Raw genomic sequence first — 18,681 nt, 5'->3', positions numbered from 1 at the left:
TTGCTCTTGGTGCAGACTCAGGAAGCTCGCCGGAGCAATTGCTGGGCCGGATCGTCTTGCTGGGACAGTCGAAGCAGCAGCATTCTCGGCTGCCAAGTGACGACGAACGACTGCCGCGTTGGTCCGCCCTGCACTTGCTCGCTGTGAAAATTGCTGCTCAGCCTGGGGCAATATTTCGATGGAGCTTTGCCCACATCACCGACGTGGCGACGTCAAGTCTTTTGTGGCAACCGCTTTTGGCTAATGGACGGCGCACTACCAACACCTCCGTAGTGTAGCAGCCAGACTCGAGCTATCGTAGCGCGCAGCTACCAACTCGAATTGATCCTCAAATGGTGAATCATGGACCATGATTCATGGTGATCGTGGTCTCTCAACGTCCGCGAAGAGGCGTCCGCCCGAAAAGATCCAAGATTTGATGGCCATCAGTCGTTTTGCTTGTCAATCAAGCAATTCTCGGCCAGCCTCTTCAGTATGAGCTCTGCATCCGCGCGGGGGACGGAGCTGCTGATGCTGTGGAGTTTCCTGGCCTTGCTCCAGCTAACGGACCCAATTGAGGCCGCGGCGCTGCAATTCAACAGCCACTTGGCCGTGTCCCTCGCGAGCAACGGCATTTCCTTCGCTGCGTCGTCGGAAGAGCTGCGCAGCGACCTGCTCATGACACAGTTGACGGACAAGAAAGTGACCAAGAAGAAGATGAAGAAGAGTTACGGTAGCAACGAGACGGTTGTAGAGGAAATGGTCATGTGCTCACAGCATCCGGACGCAGTGTACGACGGCGCAATCGACGTTCTGCTGATGTTTTCTAAGTGTATCGAGTCTTCGATGCTGTCCACAGTGGAGACCTGGGCCCGGGATATGAAGAACATTGTGGAAGATACGGTCGGCCACTATGACGGCGTGGCCCTGAATTTCAAGGCCACAATGGTATCTGGAACCTGCACCACCACGGCCTCGCCTCAACAAGTTTCCGAAGCTGACTTGGACCGACTCACTGCATTCCCAGCACTGGGTGATGCGTATCCGCTGGATCTAGCTACAGGCTCCACCGACGGCTTCACTGCAGCCATCTCGTTCGCAACGGACGAAACTTCGTACAACGAGATCGTCACGTTCGAGAGTACAGCTCAAATCGTCAACACAATCAACTTCCAGCTGAGTGGCAGTGGAGAGAACTGCGAAGGTGGACCGGAAAGCTGCATCGAGCTGAAAGAGAAGGAAGATCTCTTCATGTACAACCCTTTCACTGTTACCCAGTCGCTGGATTGTGCGGATCTCGAGAACGGGGTTCCAGTCACCCTTGTCGGCGATGATGGCGCGCGCCAGTGCTTCTGTGGCTGTCCTGCAGGCTACGAAATGCAGACAAAAGGACGTGATAAAGCGTGCGTGAAGGTTGGGGGCAATGCCTCGAACTGTGTGTGGAGCAAGGTTAGTGGCTACTACCACCGCGTTAACTCGAAGGCCAGTGTTTGCTCGTTCGATCATGTCGTGGACAAGTGGGGCATCCCACTTCCGCTTCCGACGAGTGGCTATGGCTCGAACAAGCTCCTGCTTCTTGCCGATGGCTCGCTGGATCCACGTGTGCGGGTGACTGCTGTGAAGGAACAGAAGCCTGAATACTACTCAGAGTTTCTCAGCAGCGCACTCGGCAGCGTTCCGTCGACCTGGCCTCTGAAATTTAAAGATGTTGTCGTGAAAGCTCCAAGCGCAGCAAAATTTGACCCAATGGTCCCCGGCAATGACGATCTTCCCATACATGATGCGGCAAAGACATGGAAGGACTATCAGTCGAACCGAGCTGATGCCATGAACAGTATAGTGTTCAACGACTACGGCAAGTACCGATTGGAGATGGATGCGTACGACTACTACTCAAGTGCTACATGCGCAGGCTGCCTCGCCATTCTTGACAACTACAGACCGCAAGCTACCACCAAATGCCCCGCCAGCTTCTGCGACTCAGCAGCAGGTGCTGCAAACTGTGGATGCACGGCTGAGTTGACAGTAGAAAGCGTAGCCAGAGCGAACAACTTGATCCAGCAATACTTTGAGTATGGCGACCAAGCCGAGAACGATGGCTGCAGTGGCAACAACCGCTGCGACTTGCACCAATTCAGCAAGCAAAATTTCTTCGAAAGCAAGTTCACTCGATACTCGCACGACGAGGGCCTATCGTGCTTTGATCAGGATTTGGTGCTGGGGGACTTCCTAAACCATGCGAAGGCGACCGTGAACCCACTAAAGCAGAGCGATGGCAAATGCTTCGACGTGATCGATCCAGCGCCGGCTGGCCAGTGCAAACGTTGCTGCAAAATGACCACCACTCTGAGGGAGTTTTGGACAGACTACCGGTGCGGATCGGATTATGACGCACGCTACTGCGAGGGCGACAGCGATCAGTCCTGTGCTTTCGAGCAATGTCTTGTGATCAAGGGGGATACGCTCGCGACAGTCACGGCTCATATCAAGCCTGACGTAGTAGCTGAGTCCAAGAAAGTGCTGCAGCAGTTGCATCAAGAAGACTCCCAGACGGTGACGCAGGTGCATCGTGCACTCGAGTGCACGTCGTATTACGGCGACGACGGCCAATGTGTCTACATGGCGAAGATCTCTGAGCTCGTTGAGACGACACAGACTCTGAACTTCGATGGAGACTATCGCGTAAATGATTTTGTTCATTGGCGTTACAAAGTGAACGGCGACTCGGAGAAGTGGCAGCTGTGGAAGACTCGGCGCCAAACAAGCGCGGAAACCGGGTGCAAGTGGTCGACTTGCGAAGCTGTGTACGACAACGACGACGTGATCACATTCTCGGACCCAGAAACGAAAATCTCGATTGAAGCATGGACGCAATGTGGACTTGTTCGCACTTTCTTCTTCTACGTCCACCTACATGTGAACAGCGCTGTCGACGTGTGCAAGGACTTCAGCAATATGTGGTACCAGACGTCGGTGTCACGGCTTCCCATCGCCGCGCAAATGTGCGCGTACCCAGGCAGCGATTTCGCGGAGCTGACCTTTGATTTCCACCCGAATGTTGGGCTTCAATACTCACGGACTGCACTGCGGATGAATGTGTCCGAAGTAGTTTGCACGGGAACATTGGAGAACCGCACGCCAGTTGAGATCCTCAGAGTAACCAAGAACTCGCCACAGATCGTAACTCGTTTTGGTGTGGAAATGCTGCACATTCCAAGCACAGAGGCGATTACGAACTTTGACGTGTCGTGCGACTTTACGTATCTGGACTATAGCGAGTCGACACATACGAAGACCTGTGGTCGCTCCTTCTCCATTATCGACTGCAAAGGCCCCCAGTTTGACGTACCTGGAGCTAAGTGTGAATACGATGCATGCGCGGGCAATGAAAAGGCTGGTTTGTACGAAGCATGCGGTGGAACGATGATCAAGAGCACGAAGACCAGCACGTACGTGGAGTCAGCTAAGAAGAAGTGCTGCCAGGGCTGTACACAGACGGATGTTGCTTGCACACCGCTGTTAGACACGCCTAACACGGACGCGGACCTCATGCGTTGTGAACCGGTGACCTCAGGGCCGTACAGCAGTTATTACTACTTTCCTGTCACCTTGCTCTCCGAGGTCACTCAAGAGCATCCTACTGCTATGATGGTGTTAAGTGGAGGTGCGCTGGCCGTTGCAGTTGGACTTGTAGTTATTCGTCGTCGCAGTAATACTGCTTTAGCCTCTGCGCAGACCGACTCCGACATGTACTTTCCATTGCTGAATTAAGGACCAGCCAAAGCGTTTACAATTGATTTTCTTTACTATGTCGTGGTGAAGCTCTCGCATTGCTGCCTAGAATGATACTCACAACTTGTGCGTCTCAAGAACCGGTACGTGGATTCAAGGAAGGATCGATTGCTTTTTTTTTAGTGTTCAACCACACTTTTCATTGCTTCTTGGTCTTTAACTCCAGCACGAATTGTACCCCCCCTCCCCAGTCGAAGCTCAATTCAAAGCCGGGTAGATGTACTCGTCGTACACGGGAGCCCACTTGCAGTACTTCTCGTCGACGCACCAGCAACTGTGCGTCACGTTGGGAGCGATATGGAGGTGCAGACCACCGCGCTCATCCAGTGTGCGCAGTCCGAACGTGTCCTCCCTGTACTCGAGCGTGTCCGTTATATTGACAATGGTCATGTTCATGAAGCTGGTCTCGATTTCGTCGAGCGTGTCCACCTCGGTGTAGCGCCCGAAGACGCAGCTCTCCCACGGCATGATGGCATCGTCGACGGGAGACGCGAAGAAGTGGGCTTCTTCGAGTTTGAGGAAGTTGGCTCGGCGACGCTGCTGGTCGCTGATGCACTGGTCGTTGCCAGGGAGACACGGGTTCACGTTGTTGTACACGGGCAGGAACTTGTTCGTGGTGGACCAGCTTCCGAACTGGGGCCAGCGCTGGACGTTGAATTGGGCGTACTCGTACTGAGTGTCCGGGTTTTCGATGGAGAAGATGGTGAAGTCCTTCTGCATCTTGCCGTAGTAGTCCTTCGGCACATACTTGGTGTAGTTGAACACTCGTTCCGGGACGACGTTAGTGAGGGATGGCGCACCCTTTTCGATGGCGATATCGACCGCGTTGTGTCCGATGAACTGCCCGTTTTGGAGACCAGCGAGACTGATGAAGCGTTTGGCTTTGTGGTCGTCCATTTCTTCGATTGTGGCACGGGCGATGATCCCTCCTTGCGAGTGTCCGATGATCATGTATCCATCGTCAAATACCGAGTTGTTGGCAACCGTATTGCGGACGGCCTTCACGGCCTCAGGGATTTGGATTAGGAGCGACTCAATGGAGCACTGGGCGTCACAGAATGAGAGCGACACGACCTCACGTCCTTCAGCAGTGAGATTTGCAGCGAAGTTGTGGCCAAACTGCCACGTTGTAGTAACACCGTGGAAGAAAATGACCGGGAGCTTCGAGGACGCCGAGGTGATGCGTGCCAGGGCAATTGCGCTAGACACTAGAGCCGACAGGATGCGGACCATGTTGAAAGTTGTTGAGAGACTTGAGCCGAAGCCGGTAAAATCGGGAATGGCCTTCTTCGAGCGACTACATCAAGAAGCAGGGAGAGCACGTCGGCTCTTGACGCGCGTAGGCTTGCACACCTCATTTTGTTCTGGCTACGTGCGCGGTACAGGCCTACAGGGTGTCCCTGTTTCCTGCACCAGTTGAAGTCTCGCTGCGGCTCGCCTAGCGAAAAAAGACTCTCCTAGCGAGAAGATGCGTAATCTTGGACTTCCGTAAACTCCAGGACGGGAATGCAAGGCAACGGTTGCTACCGACTGCCCCGTAAGCTTTTGTCCCCATAAACTCGCCAGCGCTGAGCCGATGCCTTTTGCTGTGGCGCTCTGCCAGTATTGAGCCTTTTCCCTGTCAAGTCGTTCGCTAGCGACACGAGTAGCAATGATTAAATAGTAAAAGCATCGATACTAAGTCAGCGGAACTACACGCTGCCTTGTCCGGACTAAAAGCCTGAGCAGCCGGGAAAGCAGTCGTCGACTCTGCGACGGGCACAGTATTCTCAGCCCAACAAAATTGGGCAGTTGTTTGCTGAAATTGCAAGAGCAAACACTGATCTGTCTGCATCTAGGACCCGACAGCTGGAGGTCCAGGTTCGCAACTGTGACCCGTAGGAGAGGTAGCTAGAAAAAGAAAGACAAACCATAAAAAGCAAAGACAGTTTGGAACTTGCTCAGCAGAGAGCAAGCGGTTCGGCAGAGAGCCGCACGATACATCAAACACCTCGTTACTCCTTGCGAAGGACTACCTGATCAGCGCTCACACGGAATTGGATCACAGGCTCTGTGCCACAGCTTCAATCTGCAAGGGCTTACTACTGTTGCAAGCTGTACCCAGAAGTTTGTTATCTACTTGCCGACGTTAACGAGTCGCAAGGGTGACCTGGGTGCTTGGGCAAGACGCCATTGTGATCGCTCGGTTGTTTCTGGATAGGAACTTGCCCTTTTTGGCAAGGACTGGGTGCATTTCTCAAAACCGAGTTCAGCGTATTTCTAGTTGCATGAAGAGGAAGCATCGATCGCGACGACAGATGTCTCTTTGTAGGGGAAAATGGATACGACATAGCACTTCGAAATGCTCAAAGCAGCAGCTTTCAAAAGCATTGCCTAGCTCCATGAGCTCTGACCCATTCAAGCACTATTCCGATGGAATGTCGGAATTGAACGTCAATTGCACAAACCTGACGCAGAGAGACTCTTATTCCAGTTCGCATCTCTCAAACACCGATCATATTAATATTATATTGATACCACTCGTTTCTGATCATATTAAAATGACAGTAATATCATTCGCTTTTGAATGTTAAACTTCTCGTCTTCCGTGCGGCGCACGACGCTCGGTCCCGTGTCTGTGCGCCCACTGTCGCTGCTCAAAGCAAATATTAAGTCTATTCTTATACAACATTGACACTGCCGTGTGCATGTATGAGGAGGCTGCTCAAAAAGCAGTCCTTGAAACCCATTGAAATTGTTACCAATATTACTATTATTTATATCATTATTATTGTATTTTAAGTCTTAATCATGACAGACCATACGGACTGCGAAATTACTATACTATCTAATACTACTATCAAACTAATACTACTATTGTACCAACATTTCCGTCGCGAGTCCATTTGGAGACAAACTATTACGCCCGTCATCACTCCGACACAACCAACGCCATCATTAAGCAATGGAGGCGGCAGCGGATGCAGATGCCGGCCCTGCGCCACCACCTAGCGTTGCCGTATCAGCGTCTCCATCGAGGCCACCGCGAACACCTTCTTCTTCAGACACAAGTGTTGCAGCCACTGTGCTGGCCACCGCGAAAATCTCTCTGGAAGGCGAGGCTGACTCGGACGAAGAGGAAGTGACGACCGCCGAGTTCTCCGTGGACTTGGCGGACGGCCAGACGTGGGCCATCAACTTCTACGAGTGCGCGGCCGAGGGCGATATCGACTGCCTCGAGGAGATCCTGGAGAGTGGCCACGTGGGCGTCAACGACATCGACGTGGACGGCTTTACCGCCCTCATGGTAGCTGCGGCCGAGGGCCATCGTGATGTGGTGCGCGCGCTGCTGCGGCGTGGCGCCGACGTTGGCGTGCGCACTCACGAGCTTCGCTCCACTGCGCTGCACTTCGCGGCTAAGGTAGAGTCGCTGTCTGTTCATAGGGAGCTGTAACTTTTAGCGGAGGCTGAGGCGTTATGCTGCCATTTTTTGCTGTAGAACGGAGACGCAGAGATCGTGGCCGCGCTGTGTGAGTGTGACACGGCCGTGGTGGACTGCTGGAATGTCAATGCGGACACGCCCCTGATCTGGGCCTGCATTGAAGGCCGGGCCGCGGCGGTGAAGGTGCTGCTGAAGCACGGCGCAGACGTGAACGTGCTGAACCAGTTCGGCGCGTCGACATTGCTGTGCGCCGTGATGATTGGAGAGGACCCGGAACAGGACGCGGAGAGCGATGCGCGCCGAGCGGAGATTTTGACTATGCTGCTGGAGAAGAACGGGGAGTTGGTGAGCTTTCAAGACCGAGAGGGTAGCACGGCCATGCATTTGGCGGCGGCGTGCGGGTACTTAGAGTGCGTGAAGACGCTGCTGGCATTTGGTGCAGATATCACGCTGAGGAACGCGATTGGACAGACTCCGCTGGAAGAAGCGCAGGACTCGGAGCTGCGCCAGAGTGGCCTGTGTGTGGAGCACTTGCGTGGTATCTGGAGACAGTTGGAAGAGGAGGCGGCGGCGCGTATGATGGCGATGCTGGAGATGGAAGAGGAGGCGGACAAGAATGCTACAGTTGGCAGTGGGGCTGGCAATGCCACAAGCGGCAAGAAGAGCAAGAAGAAAAACAAGAAAGCAAAACGCAAGGCGGCAGCCAAGCAGCAGCAACAATTGCAGCAGGAGAAAGATTCTGAGCACGACCAGAGCCAAGTTTCCAGCGAAGCCACAGAGCAAGATGAGAGCCACGTCAATAGTGACAAGCCCGCCGTGCCAGAACCTGCTGTCGAAGAGCCTTCTGCAGCACCCGATCGCGATATGACGGGTACACTCGAGTTGAAGGATGAAGAAGCAAGTTCTGCTAGCTCGGGTGAGGAAGAGGAGGATACCCTTCGCGATTCGTGTGTGTCCATCAGTCATGAGCATAGCGACGACGAGGCTGACGAGAATACATCAGACTCGGAGATAAACCAGGCGGCAGGTGCCGATGCTGAACAACCTACCCAAGTAGTTGATACTACTATTACCCCGTCGGCTGGTGCGTGGACAACAGTAGGCAAGAAACATCGCTCACCCGTTGCAGCAATAGCCAGCGCTGCGACAAAATCGAGTAGCTCGCCGAAAAAGGAGAAGGCCCCGCTGTCGACCCCAGCAAGAGGAAAGTCCACGGCTGCCTCTCCTGCGCAAGCCAGCCCGCAGATGCCTCGGCGAAAGATCAATCAACGACTAAGAAGTGCGATCGATCGAAATCCGCAAACGTCAGCGTCCATTGCACCTTCGGGAAAGGAAGCTGTTGCTGTTGCTCACACATCCGCCAGAGCTCAAGAAGAGCGGTGGGGAAAGACGAGTGGCTTCATTGCGACTAGCCATACTCCTCGGTCAATCGCGTCGTCGTTGAATCCCAATGCCATGAACTTCCGATCGCTTGGACTGGCCACCGGATCGACCAATACGCCAAGCGTGTCGTCGACAGCAATTAGTTCAAGTGGGCTTCCGTTTTCGTCTGGTTCACCGTGGCGACCAGGCTTTAGTGTGTCACCTGCGATGGTTCCGTACACCGTAGCGTCGTCGGCGTCGGCTGGTCTGCATTACTCCTCAGCAGGACGTTTGACATGGAAACAGCAGCGCGCCAGTGGTAACCATCAAGTGGCGCGTGAGGCCCGGGAGCGCTGGGTAAATAAGCTGCGTCTAAGCAACGAGAATGTGGCCGAAACGCTGGGTTACCTTGCCTGCGGACTGTGTGGCGAGCTCGTGAATGATAATCTGCAGTGCAACGGTGGTGCGTCTAGTGCTGGCGACAAGACGTCGTGCACGCAGTTGTACTGTGCATCGTGTTTGCAGTCTTCGGCCTTCCTGACGGTCAATTCAGCCATGTTCAAGTGCGTGAGTTGCCACGAAGTGATCGAAAAGGGGTCCATGACGCGCAATAGTCTTGCGCAGGCCCAAGCGGCGGCGCTAGGTCTTTCCATGTCAAGCGAGAACGATTCGGTTCATTACTCTATGGAGAACATGCAGCATGTACTGGAGTCTTCGGAACCGCGGGCGTCCGCTGTAGATCTGCGTGCGTTCCATTTGGTTCCGGGAACGGATCTCAGTACGCTGAGCAACGGCCAGCTTGAGGTGCTGGAAAGTGGCCACCAACTTGCTCTCGCGCAGATCGTGGAGCAGCGCCTTACCAACGCGCGCTCGCTCGAGCGTCTGCAGATGGAGGAGTGGCTGAAGATGCAGCGGGACGTATTGCAGTTCTCGCGGTGAGATAGTTAATAAGTGGAAGAAACCTTGAACGACATAGAATAGATAGATACTCTTCAGTTTTGTACTTTATCTTCTGCTTGTCAAAGATGGTTGGTGGGCGCGCGACACTAGCCCTCCCCTCAACAATAGTTTGAGGGTCTTGTGCCGTGACGTAAGACCTAAGCACGCCGCGCCGGCGGGCAGTCGTCGTAGTAGATATCGTCTCCATCGCCCGTGAGGAAGTTGTCTTCTTCGTCCTCGCGACAGAGGTCTTGCAACATGCGAAGCTGCCTCTCAGCTCGCTCGCGCTGCATGGCGGCAGTTTTCTCGTGCACTTTGTCCAGCAGGTATCGGAAGGCTACCACAAACCAGTCGCGTTGCTGCTCGTTCACTGCTTGGATGTCAAGAGACCGCAGCGAGGTCACCAGAGAGAAGCAGTGTGACGCCTTGGCGGGAGACACCCGCCCTGCCGCTCTTGCTCTCGCAAACACGGGCGTGCGGTGTCCTTCATGCACTGAGATAATCTCGTCGAGCTGCAGCGAGTCTCCACTGCGGCCAATCCACGACACCTCTCCGAAGCGGTCCACGAAGACGCGCGTCTTGTGGGGCCGGCCTTTGCGGCCGAACTTCCAGACACACAACGTCTCCATGCGCTTCATAATCGTCAGCTCCACTTGCTGCGCCACTCGCCGCTCATGGTCACGCGCAAGGTCTACGAGGAACTCCAAGCTGCGTTGCAGCCACTCACGTTCTTCCGCCGTCTTTGCCTTGAGGTCCAGAGTGCGCGTGTGCGTCACCACCGACAGCGTGCAACCCGCGTCGCCCAGAACCAATGTGCCTTTGTGCAGTGCTCGAGCCAACACACTCGTGGAAGGCCCCGTCGAGACCCGCAGGATGCTGGCCAGCGGGATGGCGTTCTTGGCCTTGACGCGCTTCTTGCCCATGGTCGTGGTGGCGGTCATGCCGTCCACCGCAATGTGCGTAGCGTGCGCCAGCAGCTTGGACGTCCAGCGCAGCGTGTCGCCGTTCTCCACGCACAGAGTTGTGGCGTGTGGCTTGCCCTTGCGGCCGAACTTGACGACGCTCGTGCCGGCGACGCACTGCAGCGCCACGCGGTACTCCGTCATTTTGCGCTGCAGGGCCACGTCCAGCCGCTTCTGCTGTTCCTGTCTCGCGCGCGCTTCTCCATGCACGTGGGCGCAAATGGACCACTTGAGCGAGATGGCCGATCGCAGCGACACCCGATGCTGTTTGCGCGCGCGGCGCACGAGCTGCAGGAAGTAGGCGGCCCACTTGGTCGCGCGGATCTCGAACTCGAGCGACAAAATGAGCCCGCGCACGTAGCGCTTGGACGCGCGCGGACGCACCACATTGCACGTGACGCGCACGTCGGCCGTCAGGTCTCTCGGGAAGCAGGCCAGGAACTCGTCCACGGAGCTCTCGCGCCACATTTCTCGGGCTTGGAACGACACCTGCGTGTCCGACGCAACGGACGTGTCGTCGGCTGACGAGCTCCGTCGGCGATTGAGGTCGTCGTGATCCCGGCCAACAGCCAGGCCTAGGTTCTGTCTGCGTTCTTTCCTCAGCGAGGAGCTTGAGGACCTGGAGGACGACGATGAGGACGACGACCGCGTCGAGTACTGCAGCGACGACGAGCGGGACGACCGCTGCGGGAAGACGCCGTCGCACGCGTCACGCGCGACTCGCGCGGACAGCTGCACGTTGGCCGGGGACTGGCCCGGCTTGGCCCTGGCCGGCGGCTCGTCCTCCTCCTCGCCGCCGCTGAAGCTGCGGCTCCGGCTGCGCCTTGCCCGGTGACTGGTCTTCTTGGCCCTGGCGCGGCCTGCGTCCTGCTTTTTGTGCGAGAAGAAGGCCAGGAAGCGAGACGACGCGGAGGAAGTAGCGGCATCGCCCTCGGCCGCCTTGGCCCGACGACTCAACCCCATGACCAGCGACGACTTGCTACGCTTTGTGCGAATTCCAAACTGAGCGCTGGCATGCAGCGCGTGCAAGTTTCAGTGCACTTCCGGACCTAAAAAGTGCAAGTGGTCGGCCAAAAAGTAAAACGACGGCAGTAATTGTGATCGATGGCCGGATTTCCGAGCAGCTCTGACCACGACGCCGCTGGCCGAGGCTTTCCCGCTTCCGACAGGCCAGGCCGCTGTCGGGACTTCCAAGTCGGAACCCTCTTGACTGAACCAGGCTCGGAATCGGCTTGGCCGATTAACTAATGTGCGGCAGCGAGATGGCTACGCAAAGGGGCCAGTTAAATTCGCCAAAGGACCTCCGCGAGAGCAGAGGCCGAGTTCCCGGCACCATCGAGCTTTCCGTCATGCTATCGTGGTGGTCAAGGTCGCAGGGGTTTCAAGCGCCATTGCACTTTCAAACGGCCAGGAGCGCAGTGAAACGGCGAATTGCTGGGGACCCGGCATGCTGACCTCCGTAGTGGACCGGGGCCCACCTCGACGGGAAAGCTCCTCCTGTGGGAGCCATGTTGACGTCCAGGGGAGAACGAGTTTGGGTTGCGCATTCGTGGAGTCAACTCACACTGACCACCAACTCCTGCGTCAAATGGACCCATTTTGCTGTCTATCCAACGGCGCCGTCGTCCAAAGTACAGGTTGGTCGCAAGAAATTTCGTAAAGTAAAGCAACCCCTCAAATCGATGCTAACCCTTGAATTCTACCTCTGCAATTCAGGTTGTCGGTCTAGCAAATTCTGGTCGGGCTCTCTTCATTTTCCTTTGGATGAAGGTGATCTGGTTCATTTTCAGGATGTAATTCTAGCTCGCGGTACGTGCAGCTAAACAAGGCAAGGATGCACTGCTTCATCCTCTGACGATCTCCAAATGTTCCTTTACTAGATGAACCACTGGGCTCTAAACGATACACCAATTCAGGGGATGAGGATCGTCTCATTGCGAGCAATAGACCAATTCAATTCGACAACAACGATCACTAGTCTGACCAACTGACTGCAGTGCCAGACGTAGCCCAACTCCTGCTCGAAGTGGCTCTGGAACTCGAAACATCTTCACCTCGCCACGTACCAGAGTGAAGTTGCTGTTGTATGTAGAACACAACATTGTCACATTGGCCAGGCGCCTCAGAGCTTTTATCCAACTTGCAGGTATTGAATGGACGTGTTCATAAGTGGCATTTTAACCCCCAACCAGCACAACATTTGTGAGCTTTTTGCCGGGAACCGAAAAGTCCACATCGCTAACACGACGGGATCGAAGTAAACATGCATCATCGTCGTACCCGATTTCCCCCTGACCATGCAAAACATTAGAACGCCTCGTAGTTATCGTTTCTATTTTGTATGTACGCATGTAGTGGAAGAATTAAGGTATTGGCATTGGAATACCGCGCCACCGAGAGGTGGAAGCACAGCATGAACCAACGGCAGCAGCTTATCCACTTGAACGAACGATTGGATCAATTTGTACTGGAACTCTTCAAGCCGCTCGGGTACAAGAACTGACCCCTCCTCCTTTTGGAGACAAAACTCCCCAAAACGACGACCACCATGAGATTCAGCATCACAAGACAAGACAATCAGCGTGAACGAGCAGAAGAAGAAGCACGCCATGGGACTCCCACAACCTTTGAGCGGTACACAATCGTCTGCGTCACTGAGTCTGCACATGTTCGGGTTCCAACAATCGGCAAAGTTGCGTGCTAGGCGGACATACGAGTTTCCCCTTGTATGCATTGGTTGAGATAAAACGCTCTGCTAGTTTCAATATAAAGTATTACCACACATACGTAAAGTACACATTGTCTTCAGCCCGTTCCTAGCCAACAAACTTGGTCACTTGAACATCAGAGTCTCTTGTCAAGGATTGAGTCGATCTTGTCGGCATCTAGCAGCATGTCACGACAGAAGAAGTCTTGTGGGCCTGCTCGAAACCTCCATCAACGCCACAGGCGTCGCCGTCGTCTCGCTTACACTTCAGGAGCCCACCTGTGATAATGGCTGCTCTCCTGACGGTGCCTCATTTCCCTCCTTGTGCTGCAGTGTCACCAGCTCCTCTATCAGGTACGGCGTACCCTTCTTGTAGCGTGTCTCCATGTCCTGCAGCTTCCCCGCGTAGCTGTTGCTGGTGACACGCCAATCCAAATGTGCTACTGGATCACGTCAAAGCAAACCTCCCAGCTTCATGCTTCTAATCCCAGTTCTTCTACTGTCAATATTGCTGGTGATTCCACAGCACTCACGTGTCCATTATCTTTTGTGCTGCTCGCCATTTTCGAAAGCTCAATGTCTTGACCTGATACAACATCCTCAATGTCCATAATCAAAGCGCCACTGGCCCTCCTCGTACGGCCAGGCGTTGTGTTCTTGCTGTTAATAGCAGCTGCACCAGTGCTTTGAGAAGGATAAAGCCGAGCGAGAACTTTGTCCTGATTTTCTGGTGCTCTGGCAACCCGGAAAGCACAGAAGCCAAGTGCGATAACCAGCAATGCCACGGCAAAAGTGAACACAGCAATTCCTGCTGAGCTATCAAATACCCAGGAGAATATCGCATGGGCGAACGATTGATCCGTCAGCAAAGAACTGCTCAACGTAGAGTCAGGCAATTCATACTGTTGCGCCACGAGCTGGAACGAGAAGCTGTCTAACGAACTGTCCGCTAGTCGTCTATTGCGAACCTGAGCTGAGGTTGTATCAGCCACCGTGAGTTGGCTGCTAGTATTTGACGACAAGTATTCCGAGTGAACAACCACCCAAAAGTCCCCTGAGAACGAGGGATTGTCTACTTCCACCACTTGACTCTCCGTCTGAGCACTTGCATTGTCACTGGCAAGCGAAATGTACGTGAAGTCGTAGATGGACCGTGGGAGCACTTCACTCACGTACACGCTCGGTGCCTCACCACTAGACTGACCAACTGACTGCAGTGCCAGACGTAGCCCAACTCCTGCTCGAAGTGGCTCTGGAACTCGAAACATCTTCACCTCGCCACGTGCCAGAGTGAAGTTGCTGTTGCATGTAGAACACAACATTGTCACATTGGCCAGGGCGCCCCAGAGCTGAACCAGCTCAAAACCCGTAGGAGAGTTACAAGAAAGACCCGACCATCCAGTAGCGCATTGACACGAAGCAACCGCCTCCTGTAGAAGACATTGGCCATGACCGTGGCAGTTTGTAGTATCTCCATCACTGCCGCATGCGTCCGGGACTGGAAGCGTATTTGCCGTGCGCGTGTGCACAATCGCTTCCAAGCTATACATCAAGGCGGCCCCGGAGACAGCTCGATTGTGCACAGCCACTTTGTAACAGTCTGCACCGGTTGTCGAATATGAACAGGCCGTGGTTACTGCCACTGCCACGCGCTGAGTCGATGAACGAGATCCCGCAGCCTCGAAATCTTGCAATGAAGCTGATGCTAGGGAAGGAAATCCTGCCTCGTCGGGCCCACGGACAAGAAGCACAGGTCGTGGTGGAGTAGCAGCGTCGACCATTTCGTTCTGTATATCAAGTTTAAACTCAACAGCTTTGGCCGTTGTGTCATTCACGTCAAACGAAAAGTAGACCCACTCGCCAACTGCAAGTGCAGTGTTGTCTGAGGTTTGAAATGCCACGTATGAAGACGAGTCACCCCCATTCAATCTCGAAGCCCCCGTACGTTGGGATAACACTACCCGCGTAGGCTTGAGTGCGCAGTATCGACCTGCAGTCCCTCCCTTGCATGTACACAACTCACTTGATTGTGTACTACACACCCCTCCGTTTAAGCAGACACTCAAACTGCTGTCATCTCCAGCAGCGTCACTCAAATAACTGCCGCTGCCACTTGATATGGACGCGTTAGCCTTATCCACGACGGATTTGAAGGCTGCCACGAGTGCTGGTGTCCTGCAACTCGCAGCTACGTTGACGGTTAGACGGTATCCGAGAGGCCCACGGGCATATTCACTATTGTGGACGCCGATGTAGTAGAGTCCCGAGCTGAGCGTGGAAGTTGAACGAGTGAGTACAATTTTTTGAGTCGAGGTTGCTGAAGCCCAGCCGTTTACATCAGTAAATTGCACCGAGTCGGACGAAGTGGAAGAAGTTAGGAATGTCTTGGGCAGCGTATCCCGACGGATAAAAAACATGGCATCTCCTTCTGACGAGATAATGTCGAGGTTGGCGACAAGAACCTTCCAGCTGTCCTTAACCCGAAGCGTGTAGAATGCCCAGGCACCGCGTGCGATCTGCAAGTCCAAAAGACCTGCCTCAACCCGAAAAGGACTTGTGAAATGCTGTACATATGTCACGGATGGTCGAAGTACCTGGCATAGAGCTTGACTGGATGTCGCTGGAGAATCAAATGAAAACGCCTCATCACAAACGCACGCTGGTTCACCGTCTCCACTTACTTGACACACGCCATTCCCATAGCACTCGGAAGTGCTGCGTAGCGCATTCGTGCCAATAGATACTGATGCGATGGAAGGATCGGACGATGAAGTGCTTGGCAGATTCAACGAACCGCTCCATGCAGTAGCGTCTGAGCATATTCCTAGATCTTGGCAGTCCGGACCACACTTCGGCGTGCTGCAATCGTCGCCACTCCAATAGCGATGGCAACTACATACACCAGGGATTATTCGACCACAGGTACCGTGTCCTGAACAAGTGACACCTCGACATTTGTCTGTCTCCACGCGTAGGTTGATAACACTGTTTGCAGTCGAAAACCCGAGGAGTGATACGTAGAAGTAACCAGGAACTCCTTGCACAAAAGCCTCCGTGGCTTTGCTACAATAGCGGGACGTGGAGTTGATCCCACGTGGAAACTCGCTAAGTGTCCCGCAGAGGTGAATTTCATCCTTGACTTTCGCTTCGTTAGTACTTTCAAAGCGTACACTGCTAGATGTTAGAGCGGTTGGGAACTTGTCATCAAAAGAGCCGTATAAGTCTACATCACTTGTGATAGCAGCCCCCGATGGATAGCCAACAACAAATGTAACATCGTAGCTGCTTGATGCCAGATAAAATTTGAAGAATGCGTACTCCTTGGAGTTAACAGTGACGGAAATTCCACTGGATGCTTCACTAAGCTCAATCACGGTAGGAGCTTGAGCAACGGAGCAGCTGGCGCCCCTGTAGCCTTGAACGCATGTACATGCACCAGACTCACAACTACAGCTTCCATGACTACCACAGGATGTAGTAGTACAGCCAGGCACACACTCACAAAGATCACCCCAGTAACCTTTGCGGCAGGTACACGTCCCGGTATCCGCGTCACACGCTCCATTCCCAGAGCACTGCGATGACTTTTTGCTGTTATCACCACTAGGACATACCAGATCTGAACAGCTAAGTCCCGAATACCCACTAGAACACGTGCACTGTCCTGTACTGCGGTTGCACACACCATTCTGAGTTCCTCCACATTCCACCCCTTTGTCATTACTCGGACACTCAACTCCTGCACAATCATCTCCCACAAATCCTGGGAAACATTCGCAAACTCCACTGGCAAGGAGTACGCCGTTGCCAGAGCATTTGTCTTCCAACAATTGGCAAAGCCGCGTGCTAGGCGGACATATGAGTTTCCCTTTATATCCATCGACCTTCACTTCGCCACCTTCAACGGGGCACTGGACCTTCACCCCACCGATGGATAGTATCAGCGTTGTTGAAGAGCACTCTAGCACTTTGTAGCAGGTGGGGCGCGTGTCTGACGATTCACTAGACGAACGACGCAGGCTGGACTCGAAGCACTTGCTTGATGAACCTACTTCTTCCATGTCGACATCAGTGAGAGTTGACGTACGTCCAATGCCACGGCAATCTCCATTATTGTACCCGCGATAGAATGGACAATAGTCCGCATAGGCGTCACGACCACCAAACTTAGGGTCTTGGAAATACTGAAACCCTGCTGGGATGCTCGAGCTGTAGCTAGCAACGTTGCAATAGCCCTTGACATTGAAGTCGGCCGTGCAACCGCGTTCGGAGCTGTCGGTGCAGATGTATCGGTCGCTCCACTCGGAACACTTGGACTGTGCCATGCCGCAGCCTTCGTGGTATCCCCAGGCTAACGGCTGCGCCTGTGCGAACCCAGTCACCTCGTACCAACCACTATCCGCAAACAATGCTAGTGTGAGAGCAGAATACACGGGATCATATGCGCTTATTGCGCTCATGTACTCGTTCATAACGACACGCTTTTCCCAGTGAGAGCTGAACGAAGCACTTCCCTTTTCCCCGTTTTCCAGCTCTAACCCAGCATTAACCCAATCGAAGCAGTTGAAGTGCTGTTTGGTATACTTCACCACCTGCGGGGTTATGATTTTACTCACGACAACTCCTCCGTTGCGTTGCACCTGCGAGACTACGTTATTGTACCCCCATAACGCACCATTACGCGGCTTTCGATAGTTTGTGAATAACCTCTGGGAAAAAACGAGCGCGTGCGTCATTTCATGCAGTGCAGTACCCACTTGTTCGGTGCGGCTCGCACCAACAGTACCCGACGGGTTGAGACGTGAAGGGCTGAAGTTGGCTTGGCCCGAAATGGGTCTACCGAACTGGTCAAGGTTGCAAGGCAATGCCCAGGCTATGACGGAGCCCGTAGTAGGGCGCGCTGTAACGTGCAGCAAATAGTCTGCGTTAGCCACACCAACGGAGCGATACTCAGCTGGCATGGAGCGCTTGCAGCAAGCCCAATCGGTTTGGTTGGAGCACGACATCCCAGACACCACCAAATTTCCTGCCACGCGTTTCACGGACAATATACTGCCAAAGTAGGTCGCGATCGTTTTGAGGAGAATGGTCGTGAGGAACTCCTTCTTGGCCGGAGTTAGGACGTCTCCTTGAGAGCACGTGTAGTTAAGATTATCCACTTCCACAATATCTCCAGGCTCTTCGCACTTGAAGCCAGGATCACTAGAAATATCAAACACAACACGATAACACAAGAGTAAGCCATCGCCACTTACAGCAATAAGAGATCGGTTAGTCACTTACGAGTAGAGCTTGGACACATCGAAGGCAATTCGAAGCGGTTGGTACGCGGTAGAAGTGGCCATTGCTTCGAGTTTGCGTTGAGAACTCGTTGTTGTTATGCCAATCGCATCGAGAAAAGCGTTTACAAAGTAATTTTGCGTGGAAGTCTGTGTCGGAGATGCATCTTCGGCGACAAATATCTGTCGATTCACGATCGAACTCATGTCCACCGTGCGTTCAAACTCGTCGGCTTTCTT

At 53.9% G+C, this 18,681-nt stretch overlaps 5 protein-coding genes across 5 annotated transcripts; 3 read left to right on the top strand and 2 right to left on the bottom strand.

Annotated features, from left to right (window-relative positions):
- Positions 1–474: 474 nt before the first annotated feature.
- KRP23_10928 (uncharacterized protein) lies at positions 475–3,750 on the top strand (the record flags this gene model as incomplete). The annotated part of the gene is made up of 1 exon (XM_067881424.1): positions 475–3,750. One exon carries the CDS (start codon positions 475–477, stop codon positions 3,748–3,750), a length of 3,276 nt encoding a protein of 1,091 aa, XP_067740736.1.
- A 2,965-nt stretch (positions 3,751–6,715) lies between these two features.
- KRP23_10927 (Inversin) lies at positions 6,716–9,493 on the top strand (the record flags this gene model as incomplete). The annotated part of the gene is made up of 2 exons (XM_067881423.1): positions 6,716–7,171; positions 7,250–9,493. The coding sequence occupies 2 exons, from the start codon at positions 6,716–6,718 to the stop codon at positions 9,491–9,493; spliced, it is 2,700 nt and encodes an 899-aa protein (XP_067740735.1).
- A 158-nt stretch (positions 9,494–9,651) lies between these two features.
- KRP23_10926 (uncharacterized protein) lies at positions 9,652–11,418 on the bottom strand (the record flags this gene model as incomplete). The annotated part of the gene is made up of 1 exon (XM_067881422.1): positions 9,652–11,418. One exon carries the CDS (start codon positions 11,416–11,418, stop codon positions 9,652–9,654), a length of 1,767 nt encoding a protein of 588 aa, XP_067740734.1.
- A 625-nt stretch (positions 11,419–12,043) lies between these two features.
- On the top strand, positions 12,044–12,433 carry KRP23_10925 (uncharacterized protein; the record flags this gene model as incomplete). Its single annotated transcript, XM_067881421.1, has 3 exons — positions 12,044–12,092; positions 12,172–12,264; positions 12,336–12,433. 3 exons carry the CDS (start codon positions 12,044–12,046, stop codon positions 12,431–12,433), a joined length of 240 nt encoding a protein of 79 aa, XP_067740733.1.
- A 4,731-nt stretch (positions 12,434–17,164) lies between these two features.
- Positions 17,165–18,507, bottom strand: KRP23_10924 (Leishmanolysin; the record flags this gene model as incomplete). Its single annotated transcript, XM_067881420.1, has 3 exons — positions 17,165–17,210; positions 17,282–18,364; positions 18,446–18,507. The coding sequence occupies 3 exons, from the start codon at positions 18,505–18,507 to the stop codon at positions 17,165–17,167; spliced, it is 1,191 nt and encodes a 396-aa protein (XP_067740732.1).
- Positions 18,508–18,681: the final 174 nt, after the last annotated feature.

This window comes from Phytophthora ramorum, assembly GCF_020800215.1.
Source record: "Phytophthora ramorum isolate Pr-102 chromosome Unknown Phyram_PR-102_s0011, whole genome shotgun sequence".
In the NCBI taxonomy this organism is placed as follows: Eukaryota; Oomycota; class Peronosporomycetes; order Peronosporales; family Peronosporaceae; genus Phytophthora; species Phytophthora ramorum.
Note: the sequence above shows the minus strand (reverse complement) of the source record. Positions and strands in the feature narration are given on the sequence as shown.